Below are 21,448 nucleotides of genomic sequence, written 5' to 3' on the forward strand. Positions count from 1 at the left end.
ACGTGTTCTCTTAAAGCACATTTTCTGTTTTTTATTTTTGGTTTGGAACTGAAAGCTGAAAACTTTGAAAACTGAAAGCACTGAAAGTGCTGGGGGGAAAGACTTTTCACATTTCTTCCGAGGAGCAATATACGGCAGGCCTCTTAAAAGAACAGCAAATTATTGTTCTAAAATGCTTAAGATAGCACAGTGAGATAGCTCTGGCCCTCATTTTTACCTGTCTTAGAACCTATTAATGCTTTTATGTATACAATTATATTCCTTTTCTTTTTATTATTGTCAGTTATATTTCTCCAATGCATTCAGTAAGACTGACATTTTAAATTAACTCAGAGAACTTCACATGTGATCTCCAGTGTATGTCTGAGAAATGCCTATAGTATAACCTATATACCTATTAGTATACATACTATAGTAATACCTATATACCTATTCTGAAATACTGTGGGGTTCTGCACTTTATCAGAATGAAGAATTGCAATACCCAAATTTGTGCCTTCTGGTACTTGATCTTTAATCATATTTAAAATTTATGACAGCTCTTTTCACAGATCTATATGAAACGCAGAATTTGCTTGTAATACAGTATATATATATTGGGATTCCTAACTTTCTGCTTTCAAGTGAGAGAGCTTCAAAATAGTGTATCAATCAGAATCATACTTGCCATGTTAAGTTTGGTGGAAGCTGTTCTGCTTACAAGTTCTCTGGAACTATTTATTATTTGTATTTTCTATATTTATTTTTAAAATGTTTTGCCTGACTGCACATACAGTTGCTCATTTAAAAATGGTTGGTGGAAGCTAAATAATGATTTTAGCTCAAAAATACACTGATTAATTTTTCAGAATAGTTTAGTATCTTTTTTTTTTATGACAATTTATGAAGAATGTTATAATTTTACAAGTTATATTTTGAAGTCAGGAATTTGTTTTTTATAAAGGCAGAAATCAAAGTAGAATCCTCAGCAATTTACTGCCTTCAGAAAAGCAAACAAATTTCATCTTGCCTTTTAAAAAATGTTTAGAGAGAGAAAAATGATCACAGAAAGAAAGAATTATGTAGGAATACTTCCTTAGCATTTCTTTTCAGGGGCACAACTTATATATATATATGTATATGTGACTTTTGTAGATGACACATAGAGGGCTGTTGTGGTATTGTATCTATGCACTCATGCATACTGATTAAACATTTCCTAAAGCCACTGATAGACAAAGGATGGAGCTTATGGCTACTCCGGAGGATATTAGCTATGCAAACAGATTGAATTTCACTAAGAGAAGGACAATGAATATTTGGCCCGATCAAACTGTCTGTGTTAGTTAAATACTTAGATAGATGTTGATTCTGGATTCCTTCTGTACACCATTTTCATAAAAATATCATTTTTGCAGGAAAAAAAAGGTTTTGAAAATGATACAAATTCATCTCTGGTATAACTCACCCTACTTAAGTAGAGTACATATGAGCTGGCTTTGCCCATTTCTGTCCTCCTGTATGATTCTGTAGAGCGCTGAAGTGCAGTTCATCTCTCGTTGGGCCATGCGTGCCATCAGCATCATGGAAGTGTGTGCTTAGCTGTGTGCATGTGTAGATCTGCTGGTGATCTTGAGTCCCAAGTAGGTGCAACAATAAGATTTCTTTTCATACTGTTCAGCTTTTCTCTGTTGTTCCTTTATTCTTGAAAATTGCTCTGAGCATTTTATAATACATTTTATAATACGTTTTAATAATTATGTATTTTTTGCAATACCAATTTCATCAGGAAATCACAATATTTTAATGAAGGAAAACCATCTGTGAAAAAGTTATACATATCATTAAAGGTGGAGGCCAAGACTTTTAGCTATCTCTGGTTAACAAATGTCAGGTTCTGAATCCAGATTCCAAAATAAAAACACTTTCAAACTTCCATTGACCATGCATTATTTTGAAAAAATAGTAACTGTATGTTGTCACACAGAACATATTCAAAGCATTTACAAATAGATTTCATAAATACAATCTAGTGTAAGTAAAAGTACTTGGTCCTAGGGTGCATCTGCAGTGGTGTTTTAGTTTGAATGAGAAGCACGCTTCTGAAGTGAATCTTTAAGTTATTCTTGCGTTATTCCTCCTGACTTCGGCATGGTTACTGGCATGGAGTAGTCATGGAGCTCATGAACTGAATCTCCTTAGGTGAAGCTTAACAGGAGGGTGTGCACCAGGACCACAACAGGAGTTCCCCAGGTGGAAATGAGCCATTGGTCCATGAAACAAGACCAGTGCTTGTACAAGTGAAACACTTCTGATGCTGAATAGTGAGAATGTCCAGGACACATATTTTTCCTTTTTCACACTTTTCATGGAACAAAAAAAAGTCCCCCAAACTGAATGACTCTCTGAGCAATGAGAAACTTTTTTTGCAGATGTTGCTATGTGCTGCCTTTGCCTTCCAGGCACTTCAGGCACAGTTCTCTACCTGATTGCTTGCATGAGGAAGCTTTTGATTTGAAGTGAATCAAAGGGCTTGTTTGGGTAGTGATTGCAAGGTGTGGGTTCTTCTGTGAGCACGAGATAAGTAGCATAAGAGAACTCAGAATCAGTCATAGGTAAATTATTTAAGACTTATGTCTTTTCTTTCTCTTTACATAATATTCATGCTACTTTGCGAGAACCTTGGGTAATGAGAAACAGCATATTTTCATTGACTGTTCTTGATCAAGCTGCCCTTCATGACATGTAAATTGTGCGAGAGATAAGATTGTAATCTTGTGTTCATCTCATAGGTAGAATAAGGACATGCATAAGTAATTTCTCTTTATGCTGCATTTACCAATGGAGAACAGAGCTTCACTGTGATAACAGGGCACCCAGCCATGGTTAGGACTTTCTGTTTAATCTTCCTTTGTTTTATATCTCTTGCAGCTTCTTTCCTAGGGAAGAGATTGTGTCCTCTTACATGTCCCTACAGTGCCTTCCTTCTGTTACGAGATTTTCTCTGATGCCTCCAGGAAATCCTGGAGATCTAACTCATAGTGACATTATGCTTGCTAAGAAATGAAACAAAATAATATGATTTCTCAACAGCTGGGCATAATAGTGTTAAGATTACTCAGATTACAACCAATATGAGGCACCGAGCTCAGTTATGACTCTGGTGGAGCACGTCATTCCTCAGCTTCAAGCTGCTTACCTGGCTAAGCAGTGGCTGCTTGAAAATACTTTAAACTTATACAAGTTTTCTCTCCTGTGTATTTTTTGATAGTAGAACCATTATCAGGCTAATAGGTCAATTTTTAAAACAGCAATACGCAGAACAGATGAAAGGGTTTGCTTGGAAGTAATTACAGAATCACAAAATGGTTTGGGTTGGAAGGGACCTTAAGGAACATCTAGTTCCAGCCCCCTGTCACAGGCAGGGACACCTCCCACTGGACCATAAATAGCAGGCAGCTGACTTTCTTCACATCAGCTGTTTGCAGGTTGGTCCTGGAGTGGTGGACCCTGACTGTTCTTTGCATGGGAGAGCATGCATCATAGCCTGTCTGCAAACTTCTCCTACAGCTATGTGTGCATTGGCCTGTTTAGCTGCTTTGAGCTTCAGGCTGTGGTATGTGCCTCAGGCTTACTATCCTGGGGATTTTTACTTTTGTCACATAGAGCAGTTAGCCAGGAGCTTTCTCAGAAGTAGCTTTCTTAGGAAAAAAGCATCCCACTTACTAGCCCAGACTTTCTGGAGATGAGTAAGGTTATTTCTTGCTAGGATTTTCACAGTTCTCTGTATTATTATTCTGACTGGTCCTGAGTGTACCTCTTAATCTCATCCCTAAAGAAAGTTCTCTGGTTTCACTGACTGCACCAGGGGAAGCGCCTCAGCTCCAGCAGGACCTTTTGGTGTGTGTGTGGGGGTGACCTGCTGATAGGGCAGACACACAGACATGTCCGTGCGCTGACTTCTGCATAGCAAGGTTTCTGTCCCCCTGCTGAAGCCACTCGAGGGCAGCAACCTGGGTGGGAAGATGCCTTGCAGGCAGAGTCTGTGCAGCACCAGGGCTGGGAGTCGGGGTTTGCAGAGTGAAAGGTGCTGACCCAGAGGAGCGCATACCAAAAAGGGCAGTTTCTGCAGCACCCTCCCTCTTGTAAATCACACGTTTTAAAAGTCTTTTGTTGCTCTTTCTGTTTAAAAAGAGAGTTACTCTGTGGCAGCACACTGGAACTTGTGAAGTCCTTTAACTCTTGTCGAGGTGTCTGATTTTCATGATATTCAATGTGTGTAGATATGTGTGTGCTGACACCACTGTGACAATTCATAAGACTATGTGTTGATGTTTGTTTTTTTTCTGCCTATTTGCTGAATTTATTTTCTGCTTACAGTGAGCTGGCATCATGCAGATGTTTACCAGTGACATGAAAGTGAAAATTGTTTCACATTCATGAGAAATACTTCGCAATATTTCAGTAAATACAGCTTTTGTTTTACGTTCAAAGCTTGTTTTTACTGCTCATTCTACTTGTGGTTCTATAGATACAGCTTTTTTATTATTACTGTCCTTCTCTTAGGTTTCAATACTCCATGTCCTCTGTTAGTTTAATTGTATTGCTTACTAATATAACTGTATCTGCTAAAGTTTCATTACTTTGGCTTCATGTTAATCGCAGCTTTCCCATCTGTTCCACTGTCTTTTTCCTGCCATAATTAAAAAACCCTTAAGATACAGTATTTCCTCTACTGTCTCTAGATTTTCTGTGAATTCTGTCCACTACACCTGGCAAATTGTTAATGCTATGTAAACTTCTGAAAACTTACAATATATACTGGTGAAAGAATGGTGTGTATATTCTATGGGCCAGATATGCCATAATCAATTTGTGTGAAGCTTTTCAGGTTCAGTATATAGTGTGTCCATGCTAGTTTCATCACTCTGTAAATTTCCCCCCTTGTGTTTTCTTAATTTCTTTGCAATATGCTGTGTTTTCCTCAGGAAAAGTAGTTTCCTGGGCTTCACTAGTAATAATCCCATAGACAGAAACATGCTGGACATTGAATTTCACCATTAAGATTAGGAAAACCTGTTCAAGTAAAATAACAAATGCTGTTGGGTAGTAGGGGCCCATTTAGCTGGGTCTACATGTCTTTTCTGTCAGAATTAGTCATTTTCCTATAGTTCCAAACCTTTGCGGATTTTTTGAAACTAGTATAGTCAGAGAAATGCTGGCAGAAAGGCTGTGATGCAGCTGTGCTCAAGAACATAAAATACTTCAGGTTCTGTAAGAGAACATTTTTAATGGGATGCCCAATTTTAGCGGGCATTTGGCGTTAGAAAGGAGGACAGTAGGTTGCATTTTGCCAGCTGTTAAATGTTTGGATTTCTGTGTAAAACACTCCTCTCGCATGCATTATTTGAACCTGCTTATGAGAGTGAAGTGAGAAGGTTTAGTGCTGCTGTGAAATGGGGAAGAAACCCCATGCTGGGGATTAGGCTCCATGGTCAAAACGCAGCATCTCTTAAGTATGCCTCATGACTACCGTATTAAACTCAGGCAACATATTAAAGACAGTAAATTTCCAACCACAAAGATGGGCTTCCTTTCATATAACTTGACTTATCTACAGGTCTGGGCCAGGTGCTTGAATGACCTTATAGTGGCAGAAAATAACTGTTTTTATCATCCCAGAGGAGGTGTCTGAAATACATGAACTCAAGCATCCCTTGTATGGTTCAGCCTCTCTTTCCACAGATGGATGAGGGAACCTGGATAACCGACCTGAATTAGATACGTAGCTCTCCAATGGATGAATCAGGGGAGGCATGTCCCACCAAAATGGTCAGGGGAGAAAAAAGACTGTGATAGGAGCAAAAATTGCAAAAATAATACGTTAAAAATTTGCCTTTAGGAAAAACTGATTTTCTTCAACCACAGCCCTATGTAATTTTTTGTCACAGAATTTAGGATGTGGCTAGTGAAAATAGGTCAAGCATATCACCAGAAAAAACTTAATTGTTTAGCATTAGCTGAGAAGCAGTACATTGGGCATATTTTCATAGAAGCACCAGAGTTTTCCATTGTTAATCTCCTTGGAAAAAGGAGCCTCTTTTCAATTAAAGAAAGGCCTGTATTAGCGTACACCAGCAGCTGCTAGTTAATCTTCATCTTCAGTTTCGGGGCAATCTCTGATAAGGAAGTAAAAACTCCGAAAAAAACTTGTTGCCAAGGGTAACTCTGCTTTTTGACAGTGGAATGCTTTAGTAATACGAAAGACCCCAGTGTGAAAATACAAAGGGACTCCAGTTTAAGAGACTGATTGATTGAAAGCCAGACGGGCAGCTTGTAGCCGTCAGAACTTAAATGAGGGCACTGATTTTTAACTTGAGTCATACCAGACAGTAACTGCTTGTTGTTCTCTGGCTTCAACTTTTACGTTTTGCTAAATGTGATAACTAGCAAATTGCATCATGCAGCCTGACATAAACAGATGGTCTGTATTTTCCTGTGTGTTCCCCTGCAAAGCCATTTCAGCCTCAGTAAATTAGATTGGCAACCAAGCGATCATTTTATGCTGAAGAGCTTGTAAGCTATCTGCCCTTTGATCTGGAGGGCTGTCTCTTCAGCGCAAGCCTGAACTGACCATTAGATTTTGAAGTGTTAAAGAATCATATAACTAAACTGGCTGGAAATTAGAAGTTTCCCAAGCAACTCTCTCAGGAAATAACAAAAATACTGTCTTCTCTTGTATTCTGCTGAATTATTTCATATGTAAATTTATTTCATATATTATTTCATTCTATGATCAAAGGTGAAACTACATATGACCACAGACTTTGTATTTCTTGGTGGGTCATATTCTTATTTTGTATTAGTCTTCTTTCATTTCACTTGTATAATTTTAAAGCATTATTTTTGCTGCATTATTTACTCAATATTCAGTATGCAAAAACAATCTACCTAATTTCTATCATCAGCAAACTTTAACATCTAGTTAATTTAATACAGTTTCTTTGATTTTTCTTTTTGAAATTAAACCAGCATCCATCCATTATGGCAATGTATGCCAGCATGTGGTTGGAAAATACATATTTTATGTTTTATGAACATATTTTATGAACATGAGCCAGCAGTGTACACTAGTAGCCCAGAAAGCCAACCATATCCTGGGCTGCATCAAAAGGAGCATGACCAGCGAGTCAAAGGAGGTGATCCTGCCCCTCTGCTCTCGTGAGACCTCACTTGGAGTACTGTGTGCAGTTCTGGTGTCCTCAACATGAAAAGGGCATGGAACTGTTGGAATAAGTCCAGAGCAGGGCCATGAGGGTGATCAGGGGACTGGAGCACCTCCTGTATGAAGACAGGCTGAGAAAGTTGGGGCTGTTCAGCCTGGAGAAAAGAAGGCTGCGTGGAGACCTCATAGCAGCCTTCCAGTATCTGAAGGGGGCCTATAGGGATGCTGGAGATGGACTCTTCATTAGGGACTGTAGTGATAGGACAAGGGGTAATGGGTTAAAACTTAAACGGGGGAAGTTTAGATTGGATATAAGGAGGAAATTCTTTCCTGTTAGGGTGGTGAGGCACTGGAATGGGTTGCCCAAGGAAGTTGTGAATGCTCCATCCCTGTCGGTGTTAAAGGCCAGGTTGGACAGAGCCTTGGGTGGCATGGTTTAGTGTGAAGTGTCCCTGCCCATGGCAGGGGGGATGGAACTAGATGATCCTGGAACTGATGGTCACTTCCAGCCCTAACTGTTCTATGATTCTGTGTTATTTTCTGGTTAAATGAAAGTGGGAAGTTGTGTAATTTCTAGTTAAGTTCAAGTGTTAGATGACAGGAGCCTTAACTTAAAATATGACCAATGGTGGGCATGAGTGTTGTGGTTTAAGCCCAGACCATAAATCAGAACCACGCAGTCTACTCCCCCCCCACCTTTCTTCCCTCCCCCTGCTCCCGAAGGGATGGGGAGGAGAACTGAAAGAATGTAACTCCCACGGGCTGAGATAAGAACATTCCAGTAACTAAGGTATAACACAAACCACTGCTGCTACCACCAATAATAATAATGGTAAGGGAAATAACAAGGGAAGAGAATACAACCGCTCACCACCCACCGACCGGTACCCAGCCTGACGGAGCAGTGATATAACCCTGCCGGGTAACTGCCCCCAGTTTATGTAGTGGCCATGACGTGCTGTGGTATGGAATACCTCTTTGGTCAGTTTGGGTCAGGTGTCCTTTCTCTGCTTCCTCCCAGCTTCCCCTCCTCCCTAGCAGAGCATGAGGCTCACAGAGTCCTTGGTCAGAGTAAACATTACTGAGCAGCAACTAAAAACATCGGTGTTATCAGTGCTGTTCCCAGGCTGAAAGTCAAAACCACAGCGCTGCACCAGCTACTAAAAGGAGAAAAATGACTGCTACTGCTGAACCCAGGACAATGAGGAAGGGGAGGGTACAATTTTTGTGAAGCTCTCTCAGTTCAGCCTCTCAATTCTGATGTGATGTGTAGGATGATCTTCAGGAGAGGATTGATACTGATTATCCCCATTTTCTATCATGTCTTTGTTTCTTCTTCCTCATCCTTAGCTTTATGTCTGGTTTTAGAGTAAGCCAGTGATGAGGTAGTACATTGAAAATATATGTCTGGGAATTGCAGCCAACTGATCAACACTGGTTACCATAGCAGGCAATAAATTATTTCAGAGTAGAATTAGGCCTTAGATGAGCAGTTATAAAGCATCTTCTTTGCAAATACCCAAACAGCAGGTTCCTAGGTAGTAAAATCTGACTTGATGGGACTTGCACAGTGAGAAGTGAGTGTCTGGATGGATCACAGAACAGGTCTAACTTTGTCCTATTAGCATTTTGACATTGTGTCTTAAGATCAACTTTCTAGCTCAGACAAGCCACTCAGTAGCATCATTCATCTTTAGCAAATTTTCTGTAGGGCCACATTTCATTGCTCCAATGTCATTTAAGTGGAGAGGAAATTGCACTTCTGATCTGTTTAATAAGTTTCTCCTCAGTACTGACCTCACTCTGAAACCCCAGCATTAGCTACTGGGGTTAGTTTTCAGAGGATGATATTATGATACCCTCTTCATCTCTGCTTCCACTTGCAATGAACAGTAGTCACAACTATGTCCAGAGCATAGATTCATTGACAGACAATAGTCAGAACATGCAACTCCACCATGTCCATACGTAGCACACATGACATCAAAATCCACACAAATGGCAGACAACCAAACTACAGATAGATGGTGCATACTTTTTGTTTGCACCAGGAGTGAAGTTTTATCTAGTATGAAAATAATTTACATCTTGCATCTAAAATACAAAACAAACAAAAAACCAAACAAAAACAAGCCCCAAACACCTTAACCTGAGAAAGCATCATAATCTAACTGAACTATTATAAATTGTAGACTAATGCTGTTCAGTCTCCTTTCTCCATCCCCTCATTTCAGTGACATTTCCATTACTATCTATTTTATAATAGTCTCAAATGACTTCAAAAGAGCCATGTCATCTGAAAATGGCCCTTGTTGTGTGACTTCATGGATGCTGTTCTGTTGTACTGACTCAGGAGGCTGTGTCATTTCAAAATCATGAACCTTGTGCTGTGCTTATTGTATCTCAAGCAAGCTTTAGGTGCCAGAGCATCCAGGTTGGTGACTTCTGTAGAAGTTCAGTATCTGTATACCTCAGGTCTTTCTTGTGTGCACTCTTTTGGTAGTCCTGCACAGTAGTCAGCATTTCCTTGTCAGAAAACGTTTCCCAACAGTTTGTCCCTGTGTAAAACAAGAAATGGACATGCTGTAAATTCTGATGTGCTCTGTATTCAGACAAAGCTGTGTGTTCAATCCCAGGCAGCAGGAGAAAAAGTATAAATGGGGAATGTTTTGCAGTTGTACAATAGAATTAAAACCTCTTCCATTGTCGTCTCAAAAGAAATAGTTTCTTTTTATTCCTCTGCACAAATGGTGATTGCACATATGAAAGGGAATACCTTTGCTGACTTTATTTATGCTATTCAAACTGTATGTTCCTCTTGAATAAATATAAACTATTTATAGGCTACCAATTTTGGGTTCAGATCTGAAACATATTTGTTTACATATTATTATAATATTGTTTTCACAAGAAAGTAATGATGTTGCTGATTAATTGCCGATTATGTTTGGAGTGTGTCAACTGCACTGAGAAACTATGGCCTCCCTGAAGACCACAACCACTCTGCCAGTGTTTCTGCTGCTTAGGAGTGTAATGGGTGTATTACCAGGAAGCGTAACCAAAGGAAACATGTTTTTTCTTGACCTGAGTGTTTTATCAGATTGCTCCTCAGGGTTATACTTTTTAACTGTGACTAAATGCTTTATCTTAGATCTTCAGACGTGCATCAGGCAGAAACAATGTTTTATGAATATTTCTTTAAGGTATGCTTCTTTTGGATTTTGCCTGAATTACTGCATGCCACTCTTTACGAGTGGCAGAGTTCCAGGCAATTAATTAGGAATAAGAACGTAGCAATAGACTTGATGGCAGAGAGACCAAGAAGCCCTAAGCATATCTCTAGTTCTCATTTTTAAATGTTTGGTTTTATTAGTTATTGTGTTGTTTAATTCCTCTTCCTAAGTAAAATATCTAAGTAGTTCTGCACACCGACCTATAGAAATTTTGGATGTACAGTGTAATCATTATCAGTAGTACATGGGGATAGAAAGATTTGTGTGGCGTTAGATATATAGCCTCCACTCCAAGTTAACAGCACAGCAACAGTTAACTTTTACCTGAAAGTACATATTCTTTTCCAATAAAAAATCTGCAGCTTTAAATGGAGGTATGGTAATTGCTTCTTAATGCAGTATACTAATAAAACTAATAAGAACCTTCATTAAACAAAGGAGTCACTGAATAAACAAATCCTTTCTTCTTTACACCAAGAACAGGAAATACCTGTGCTTTAACTAAGGATTTTCATTCATGTGACAAGGACTTTTTCTTCACAGTGATGTTAGATTTTTTGTTATGTGTTTTAAAGTATACCCAAACCAGCTTAAATCCAAATGCCAACAATATGGCTTATGTCCTCTATTTGAATCTCGCTTTGTAAAAAAACCTACCTCCACGCATACTAAGGACCAAATCATGCAAATTTCAATGCCTTAAGTTGTATGGAACCTATATTTTTGGTCTGGAAAATTTTCATCCTCCAAGGAAACCTTACCTAATCACATTATGGAGGTTGAGGGTGGTTGCTGTTACCTGGGATTTTTTCTCATCTCCATCTCTCTTTTATTAAAATACGAGAATCAAGATATCACTAACTGCACAGTTTATATTTTTCTTCAGCTGGAAATGTGGAACATATGTGTGAAAATGATCTGGGGGAATATTTTTACATTTAAGGGATAATTCAAGTTAAGCAGTAATGCTTCCTGTTGTACATAGATGACCATCAATGAACTAGAAAGCAAGTGGCTTTGCTCTTTCTCCTGTAGTTCACTCACCAAAATACAGACTTTCTAACAGTACAGACTCAGAAGCACTTGGGACAGAGAGTAATTTTGAGGGCTTTGTTAGTAATGATGACTGAATTTAGTATCTGGTTTGTACAGTGAGGAAAACAGAAATGGGAATTTAGCTGTGTATGTGCAAACGATACCGCTGGTCTCAGGAAAGATTAAGGCAGCTAGCCCATGCTAGACTGCAGCTGGGTGTTTTGGAGGCATCTCTTTCAGCTCCAACTATTTGTGGACTTAATTTAATGCTTTCTGACAGACAGGGTGGGGTGGGAGCGCTGGGAGGGTGGTCCCTGCTTGACCCCGGGATGCCTGAACTCCAGGCTGAAAGTCTGCAGCAGATTAGTGGCCTAGATGTGATGCTGACCTAGGCAGGCTTTTCGACTGATACCAGATAGCTGTTAGGTTGTTAGGATTAAAATCTTGGTATATCCAGGAGTCATGGATTTATCTACCCCAGCTCAGAGGCAAATTTCCAGCTCTTGAGTTTTTGCTCAGCCCACCTCTGGGTTGTGTGCAAGAAGCAATGTTAGGCTGCAAGCGACTGGTGTTTTTCTTTCAGAACATTAATATGAAAATAAAATCATATTATCATTGAGGGGTTTTTTTTGAATGCATGGAGGTTTTTTGCTGAAAAAAAAAACAATTTATGAGCCAAGTATTCTAAGTATTTGTTTTTCTGAAGAAAAATCTAAAAACTTAAAAAAGATATATTAGATAAATATTTGTTCATTCCAGAGCTACATTTTTGAAAAGGAAAATTATAAAAAATCTTGTCAATTCCCAATAAGAAGACAATGTGTATACCTTTGAAGAACTTTTCTAAGTCAGACTAATATTTCAATGTATGCACATGACAGACATTTGTGGGAGAAGAGCAAAGATGAGAGTAATCATTAAGAAGGTAATAGCTTTTCCTGAGGTTGAGTAGAGAAAGGAGAGACCCTATAACTTTGTCTTTCACTATAGGAACTCTCTCAAGTTCAGCCAACACTCAGTTTCACAATCATCACTTTTTGGTCTGAGTCAGTCAGACACAGCGATCTCATGTAAGTAAAATAACCAGCCACAGACTAGAAACTCTCTTAGATGCAGCAGTACCAGACAAAAATTTCATGTCAAATTTTCATTCTAAGCTTTGAGACTATAGAATAATGTTTTTTCCTTGTGTCACCACCAGCTACATACTGTGCTGTGTAAGACTGTGGCTTTATTAATTTATATAGCAAAATTCCATCCCAAAGTGTCTTTAAAATGTAAGATTAAGTTGAAGCTACCTCATGAGCCAGAATAAAGAATGTTTTTTTCATTGACATTTCAGTGTAGAAGCATGATTGCAATAAAATCAACAGCCTGTTTCCATTTTCATACATAAAAATAAGGTCAGCTTTTTGTTTTGGGACATTCAGTGGCCTATATGTTCTAGCAGGGAGACTATGGAGAGACTATGGATATAGTTTACTCACTTTCATAGTTCGCACAAGCAGGCATGAGGAGCAAACCACAGCTGTTAACATCAAAGAAAGCAAAGCAAATAAAAAGGGAGAAAACCAGCAATAAGCAAGAAAGACTTCCAATTTTCTGGAAATGTTTTTCCCTTGTAGGGAATCCACCTTTTTGGACCATTTTAGCTGTTTGCATTTTTATCCTGTTTAATACATCATACACACAATATCTTGACCCTGCTTATCAGCAGCTTGAGATGCAAGGCTCTATCACATTACAGTTTTGGCTTGGTATTTTTTAAGAAACAACTGCATGCGGTATGTTCAGTTTGCGCAGTATCCAAAGGGATAACAGGAAATAGAGAAGAGAGGAAGGGAAATTTGCAGCTGAATAACCCGGCAATGGCAGATGTAAGCATTTTCTTTGTGCATGTGATGTCAGCCTGTTGACTAGAATAGGGTTTCTGTTAAATTAACAGGTCAAAAGCATATTTCTTATCTGTTTTAAGTTGGTAATAAATGGAAAATTTGTTATTTTCTATTCTTTGAAGTATTTTCAGAAGTACTGAGATTCTGATGTATGAAGAGTCACCATATCTAACAGTATGATGAAAGGAGCTCTGTAAAACCTCTTAACCTGTTCGACAAGTACAGGGCATGCTAACCAAACACGATAACCGTAACTCATACTTTTGGTTGCAGAAGGCAGTGTCTTCATTTTACATTTAAATGCAGCGTATTTTAAGTACCTCCTTCTCTGGAAAACTTGATTTGATGTGGTGGGGGACTATTGTGCATCTACTATTTTTTACTTCTTGTTAGTGGGAGTCTGATAGGTTCATATATTTCAGTGTGCTCAGTTAGAAAGATCTTTCACCTAGGCTTTCAAGAGAGGATGCAGAAAGCAAATCATCGTGAATAATAAAACAGGAGCTTCTTTCTGCAGGTTTCATGAAAAGCAGGAGATATTTTTTCTTGTTGCATGCACTTACTTTCTGCAGGCCCAAATGCTTTTGGCATTTTGATGCAGGGTGGATATAGGGCTTTCGTTCTCCAAGCCTCTGGCAGTTAGGAAATGTCAAGCAGAAAATGCACTTTGCCTGCAGGGGAAGAAGTCACCGAGGTGCCCTCGTGGTGCTGTATCTCTGCAGGCTTACTCACAATATGGCAGAGAGATAAACCCTGACAGCTGTGTTTTCCTTGCATGTCAGCAGCAGCGGATGGATGGAAGTGCAATGATGAACCTCAAAAATGAGGTAAAATGGAGAAAATAGGGAGTTATATGCATATTCCCTTTCAGTTTTCTTTCATCCTCTTTCTTGACTCCCTTGGTTATCTAGATGTGGGTAGGAGTTAGCAAGGAAAGGGGAAAGAACTATGTTTCAAAGTCACAGGTTTCCTCATAATTGGTGAAATTGAAAGGCAGATTCCCATTCTCATTGCAACCCATCTAAATTACTCAGTTATTGGTGGCTGAAAGCGTCATTTGACAGTCCCCTTACGCTACAAGAACTGAGTAAATAAGGCTATGTTTAAATGAGAATCCAAATAAAAATGAATTGTTTACTGAAATCTGCAGGGTTTATCAAGTGTAATGTACTATGCCTGTTTTTATCTTTTGGTTTTTTTATGTATTTTTCTCCTTTGCTCTAATTTACCACAGTAAATGATTATCTTTTCGTAAGTACCCTAAAAGTTGCACTATTTCCCAAGACAAATTAACAAGACAGCCATGATTACTTTTGGGGGTTGGTCCACTATTGTTGTAACTAGAGACGTGCAAAAGCAGACCTCAGTATAATTTACCTTTCAGTTTCATGATTTAGGGAATAAAGTCTATCAAAGAACAAAAACCTTTATGTTTAAAAAGTCAAAAAACTGGAAACTTTGAATGTGTACATTAAACAGTCTGTGTTTGAAAAATGAATGCCCACAGTTAGAGATGAAGACTGATAAAACTCTGTTAAAATTGGGATAACCTTGTAGGACATGAGCCCTACAGATTGTGTTGTCATTCACTGAAGCTGCAAGTATTCTGGAAACCAGGCCACCCTAATCTAGATATTTATTTGTAGATACCTGCTCTAGAAACTAATTTTACACCTGAGACTACTTATGTGCACTTAAAATGCATTGGCAATATGCTGTATTTGTCCCCATCTTTGAGAAGCTCAGTCATTGTTCATCGTTGCTGGTGAGGCTGGCCGGAAAACAAGAATTTTGTTTATTTGGAAAGAAAAAAAAAGAAAAGGTTTTGGAATTTCTTTTCAGCTTGGAGCAAACTAAGCTCTTTATGGAAAGTGAGAGAGGAAGAGAGAGGCAGCTGGAATAACCAGCTTATTCTATAAGCTAAAATAACAAATGGCTGAGTAAATAGGGCAGCACTTACCTGGGTTGTAGAATGGCATGTTTAAATCTCTGCTGCACTTAATCACTGCAATAGAAAATGAGTTTGTATTTTTAAATTTTCTTTTCAGCTGAAGTTATTCTAGTAAGTAAGTACAGCTAACTATTTATCAGATCAGAGAAAGGGAACCCGAAGTGTCTAGGGCGTATGCTCCTCTTTCTTCTCTATTTCAATCAACAATAATGCTGTGAGCCTTAGGAAGCTGACCGTTAAAAAATGCTCATACATTTCTGGGAAATGAACAGATTGTGATTAATGAGATTTTCTTAAGATTTTTGTTAATAAATTTTTACCCACTCCTAATAGTTTCTTTCTTCTTTAGTTATTTAACAAGGGAGAGGGCAAGGTGGCACCTCTTTAACCAAGTTGTAATAAGATGTGTGAAAAGTGTAACTTTGCTGCTGCTTTTTAGTATTTACTTGTGCTTCTGAAGAATATAAGTTGTCCTACAAGATGCATCAGAAAGATGCTTAAGGCTTTGTTCTGTTTGTTTTTGGGGGGTTGTTGTTTTGTTTGGTTTTTTTTTGTCTTCACTAAAGTAAGCTGAACAAAACTACTTTCCGAAATGCTGTTATTGTTTAGGTAACTGACACTAAAAACGAATGACAGGATGTGAGTTTCTAATTTTGGTGGTGTCCCATTGTTTTTAGGGGAAGTTGGTTTTGAAGTAGTGAGTGTAAGCACAGCAGGTGCTGGGAGCTTGTAGCAGCAGGCAGAACTATCACATGTTGGAACAAAAATACTCTTTTTTTTTTTGGGGGGTAGAGATGGGATAATATTCTCATAACCATTTCCCTGACTAATCTATATATTATGTGGAACTTCAGAATTCTTGAGATATATGCAGCTATTTAATATAGAAGCTGCCATGATATGAGTGTATATTGGTTCTGCAGGGTTTGGATAAGTATGTGTTATATGATAGAGCAGAAAGAAGAAGCTGAAATTGATTTCTCAGTCTTTGTCAGTCTGATATTATTTGGGAATAAATTCTTATCAGATGGGAAAACTGGCTCTTACAGCCTTCAAAAATACCTTTTATTTCCATAGTACGGTAATTCATGATGATGGTAATGCTAAGTGAAATAAGGATTACTGAGAACAGTGTAGAAGTTCTCTTGTGAAGTATTTCAGTCTCCATCAGAACAAAACTTTGGTGCATCTGTGTAAATTGGCATCCTTCCACTGACTTCTAAGTGCAGTGAAGTGGGTGGTTTTGGGTTGTGCACTTCTTGGACAGACATGCAGGTACTCAGCAGCAGCTGGACTCCCTGAGAGCCCAACTTCAATAGTATTTTGCAGATTCGTATCAATGAGGGTGGTCTTGATATGCACAGGCTCTGGTTGCTTCTTCCTGCCCTTGCTCTTTTTTAATTGGTTTAGTGGTTTGAACAAAGTGCAGAGAGATGTATTTCTGGTAACAATATTGTGCTGACAGTATTTTAATGATGGAATAAACTGTTCTTGCTTATTCCATTCTGGTCCTTTGGTATGTTTGCAAAACACATGGATGCAAAATTAAGATGTATATATTTTTTTTTGCCTGTTTAAAGTATCTTCTCTTTCCTAATATTAAAAGGCAATACTGCATGAAACCATCTTCAGAGGTGCATTGCCAAAACCTTACTTTTTTGTGAAAACATTAATGTTTATCTAACTCAACTTGAATACGATAGAACAGGATGTAATCTTTGAAAGTAAAAGCAGGGGAAGAACTCCTTTCATTTTAATACTGTTTTCTATGTGCTGATATTTTGTAGAATATTATCTTCCTGAAAAGGAATTTATTTTTTTCCCCCAGAAGTATTCATGTTTGCCCCAGGGATGTCATCTCTGACATAGATGATTTAATGTCATCCGTCCAAGTAGAGAGTGAGCACTGTTACATGGGAATAAAATAATTTCAGCCTACCCTGAAGTTTGGTGGTCAAATTATACTGAGGGCATGCAGGCACCCCTGAGAGCCCTCCAGCTCATCACTGCCATAGACAGGCTGCGGCACCCAACCTCTCAGGAATGACTTTATGTTAATAAAGTCTTTACAACTGAGCAGATTGTAAAATAATTCTAATTCCTTGTAGATGTCAAAAAAATGTGAAAGTCCATCTTGAACTGTTGAGAAATGCGGGGTATACCTCCAGGCTCACCCTAGATGTATGAAATCTATGAGTAGCTCTAATTTGAAGTAGCACAAAAGAGGCAGAAACAGGGATGAAAAGTTCTGAGTGGTTCAGATACCAAGCTGGTTGAGCTGAACAGACTTTCAGCTGGTTTGTATCCTTTTCATGCTGGAATGTGGCTAAAAAAGACTGGGCAGGGAAAAAGACAAGTGACAGAGCAAGACTGGGGTGAGAAAAGAGAGAACAAGATGGATGGCAACAGAGGGATGCACTTGGGCAATGAAGTTTTCCATGTTTGAGGTTGCAATGTTGAGTAAAGTCTGAACCTAACTGCAATCTAGCGTCAAGTCTCCTCTTTTAAAATGAATGCACCATATAATTTTTAGTTCTATCTGCATTCCTGTATTGAAATAGTCAAATTTGAGATGTGTTTTCTTCCTTTTTCATTTTAACATTGACAGGTTGAGCCATTGATCCAGAAAGGCCACGAAAATTTGGTGCACCATATCCTGCTCTATCAGTGCAGCAGCAATTTGAATGACAGTGTGCTGGACTACGGGCATGAGTGTTACCATCCCAACATGCCAGACTCTTTTCTCACATGTGAAACAGTCATTTTTGCTTGGGCCATTGGAGGAGAGGTAGGATGCATGGCTGTCTAACATGGTTCATCAGTGGGGCTTTAGGAGGGTGTGTATCATACTAAACTTGTTGCTAATGTATTAGTGATTACTGAATCTGTCTGGTTTTAAGTATACTCAATCACAATCCCTAAATGCCTCACCAGTAGGTCCTCAATTTCTTATTGAGTATGTTGACTTTTAAGTATGAAATACAACAACGATCATCCTGAATGACAAGCCAAAAGTAATGGAAAGAGTATAGAGAGTTGATGCCTTAGGGAAAGAAAGATGGCTTGAGAGCATGAAAGGCTGTTGCTGTATCAGCTTGCCGCATCTAATATGGGGAGTACACTGCCTCCAGCAATGACCAGTATCTGATACCTCTGGAGAGTGAAGAAAAAAATGGGGCATATATGGGGCATATCTACAGAAAACAGAGTCTCTGATGACCCCAGGCTTTGTCTTTAGCTTATTTCATGTGTTAATTTAGACTGTAGTTAATGCTTTCAGCTGACACAAGGCAGTATTACTGCCAGAAGAATCCCACCCCTTCTTTACCTCCTTGATCACTGTGTGCCCATACAAATGATGGTGTGGGCATAGAGGGGGACCAAGGCTGATGATAGTTTCTGGCGCCTTTGTTTGTCTATAGTCCAAAGCTGTCTTCAAGTGCTGCAGTGTGAGGAAGCCAGAGCTGCTATATGGACCCATGAAAAGAAGTTTAATCCACTGTGAGCATTATCCCTGATGTGTGCTTTGTGCATTTTCGCCATCAGCTATGCTCTGACCCAGTATTTGTACTTTTAACTGTCTTAATCTAAGTGAAATAAAAAACATATAAATAAGTTATCATTTGACAAGCATCGTGGAGGCTTTTGCAAGGAGGATCCCATTGTTAAAGATCTTTAGAGAGGAATCTGACAGATCTGGGTTACATTCGGGTTTATTCAGAGTATTCACTTCACTTAATTCAGTTCACTCGTACATAGGTGGTGGTGATAATGAAATGGAGGTAATAATCTTTATTACTATATTCTACAATTAATTCATTAATGTCCTCCAAGTTTTAGAAAGTTTGTATATCAAATTGCCCATTTCAGAAAGTTAGAATCTCAAATTGTGTATTAAAATATTAGCTATAAATGATAAAATTATGCAGATTAATTCCTATAAAAGTGAATTTGGTAAATGACTTGACTTAGAAGATACTGGCAATTTTGGATTGAATCAGGAGTGAGCTTTTGAAGTATATCTGCCAGTTATCCCCACTTCCCACACTCTGTTTATCATCATGAGTGGTTTAAGAACTTGCAAAACCCCCTTTGGGATGAAGTTAAACTGAACATGCAGGTGCGAACCTAGCACCTTCCAGCAGTAAACGAGTCTCAGTGCATGGGGTCTGACCACAGCTTGTCCTAAGGAGCATCATCTGGGGACAGTGGGTCCAATACAAGCTGTTGAACTGTACAGAGCTACTTTTGCACTACATGACTTGCTAATGTAAATATAGCCATGAAGATCATCTTTATTATTCAAATAATTTACTTGGAATGCAGTGATTTGTGCAGGAAAAAATGCTCTAATCACATACAACCTCAGTATTCCCTGGAAATTACTGGTATTAGAAACTGGGAACATTAAAAAATGTAGATTCACTTTTTCATAAGGGTTTTATTGTCAGACTGACTGATTGATGATTAAATGTTTATATATTTAAAATGGAATCTTCCTTTTCCGCTCAAGCAATAAATACAGGATAAATAGTCATAAGATCAAAGGATAAGGCAGGTTGGAAGCGACCTCAGGAAGTCTCTAGTCTAGCCTCCTACTCAAAGAAGGGTCAGTGGTAAGGTCAGACCAGTTTGCCCAAGGCTTTATCCTCTAGCAAGCATGGGATCTACCGTTCTATATTGACATTGTTATTTAGCACATTGGCTATATAGTAAATGTATTATGCCACAATGCCATGTTCACAAAGTTTGAAATAAAGTTGCCCTTGTAAATTTTATCATTAATATGATTGCAAAAATAGTCAATGTATCATAAAAAGAAATTAACTCTTAATCATGCCAAAAATACCTTAAATCTGTATGTGTGTGATGCTTTCCAGGGCTTCACCTACCCTCCTCATGTTGGCTTATCCATTGGCACAGCAGCTGACCCTCTGTTTGTTCTTATGGAGGTACATTACGACAATCCATCGTATACAGAAGGTTTGTACCCTCACACTCTCTACAACGTAGGGACTGTAGCAATAGGACAAGGGGTAATGGGTTAAAACTTAAACGGGGAAATTTAGATTGGATATAAGGAGGGAGTTCTTTACTGTAAGGGTGGTGAGGCACTGGAATGGGTTGCCCAGGGAAGTTGTGAATGCTCCATCCCTGTCGGTGTTAAAGGCCAGGTTGGACAGAGCCTTGGGTGGCATGGTTTAGTGTGAGGTGTCCCTGCCCATGGCAGGGGCTTTGGAACTTGATGGTCTTAAGGTCCTTTCCAACCTAGACCATTCTATGATTCTATGATTCTATAACATGCAAAACTGGAAAATGTACTAGATACAAGTGCTTCTCATTGCATTGCACAGCAAACAGAACAAATACAAAGCTAAGGCTAAATATGTAGGTGAAGAAAATAAATTAATATAATTTAGACTCTTTAAAACTCAGCCTTTTCACAGCAGGCTTTGGTTCTTTAATCCACTTTCTGAAATCAAGAGAAGTCCTTGAATGAGTGCAGCACTAAAATCCTCTGTCATTGTCTACTTTATTCAATGTGCTATTATTATCTTCAAGTTTGTGATTAAGGAAGCCAATTTTCATGGATGGTTGATGTTTTCTTAATTTAGCAAATTGTAAAAGGGATGTATTTCGTCATCTGGGGTATGCTGTAACATGACGGGCAATCCAAAACAAAGGAAAAATATAATTAATGCTAGGGCTCAAGGTGAGTGAATAGATAAATTCAGAAGTAGGAGAAAACAAATGGAAAATGAAAAAAAAAACCCACCAAAACCCACAAACAAAACCAAACAAACTGTCATGGTTTAAACCCAGTCAGGTAACTCGTTCACTCACTCCCCCCGCTTCCTTCCCTCTCCCTACTCCCGGAGGGATGGAGAGGGGAATCGAAAAGAATGCAACTCCCACGGGTTGAGATAAGAACAGTTTAGTAACTAAGGTATAACACAGATCACTGCTGCTACCACCAGTGATAATAATGATAAAGGAAAGAACAAGGGAAGAGAATACAACACCTCAGCACCAGCCGACCGATAACTCGCCCCCCCCCAGCCCAACCAAGCACCGACCGATACCTCCTCCAACCCCGCAGTCCCAGCCCTTCCGGCTAACTCCCAGTTAC

General features: G+C 38.8%; 1 protein-coding gene across 1 annotated transcript in view; it reads left to right on the forward strand.

The window, feature by feature from the left end:
- Positions 1-21,448, forward strand: part of MOXD1 (monooxygenase DBH like 1) — a 49,709-nt gene that overhangs the window by 14,308 nt on the left and 13,953 nt on the right. The window contains exons 5-6 of the mRNA XM_057408325.1: positions 17,927-18,106; positions 20,199-20,301. Of these exons, the coding sequence (XP_057264308.1) occupies positions 17,927-18,106; positions 20,199-20,301 (283 nt within the window). The remainder of the gene's footprint in view (positions 1-17,926; positions 18,107-20,198; positions 20,302-21,448) is intronic.

This window comes from Pezoporus wallicus, unplaced genomic scaffold (assembly GCF_028554395.1).
Source record: "Pezoporus wallicus isolate ANWC-B61680 ecotype Strahan unplaced genomic scaffold, APGP_CSIRO_Pwel_v1 contig_3817, whole genome shotgun sequence".
Lineage (NCBI taxonomy): Eukaryota > Metazoa > Chordata > Aves > Psittaciformes > Psittacidae > Pezoporus > Pezoporus wallicus.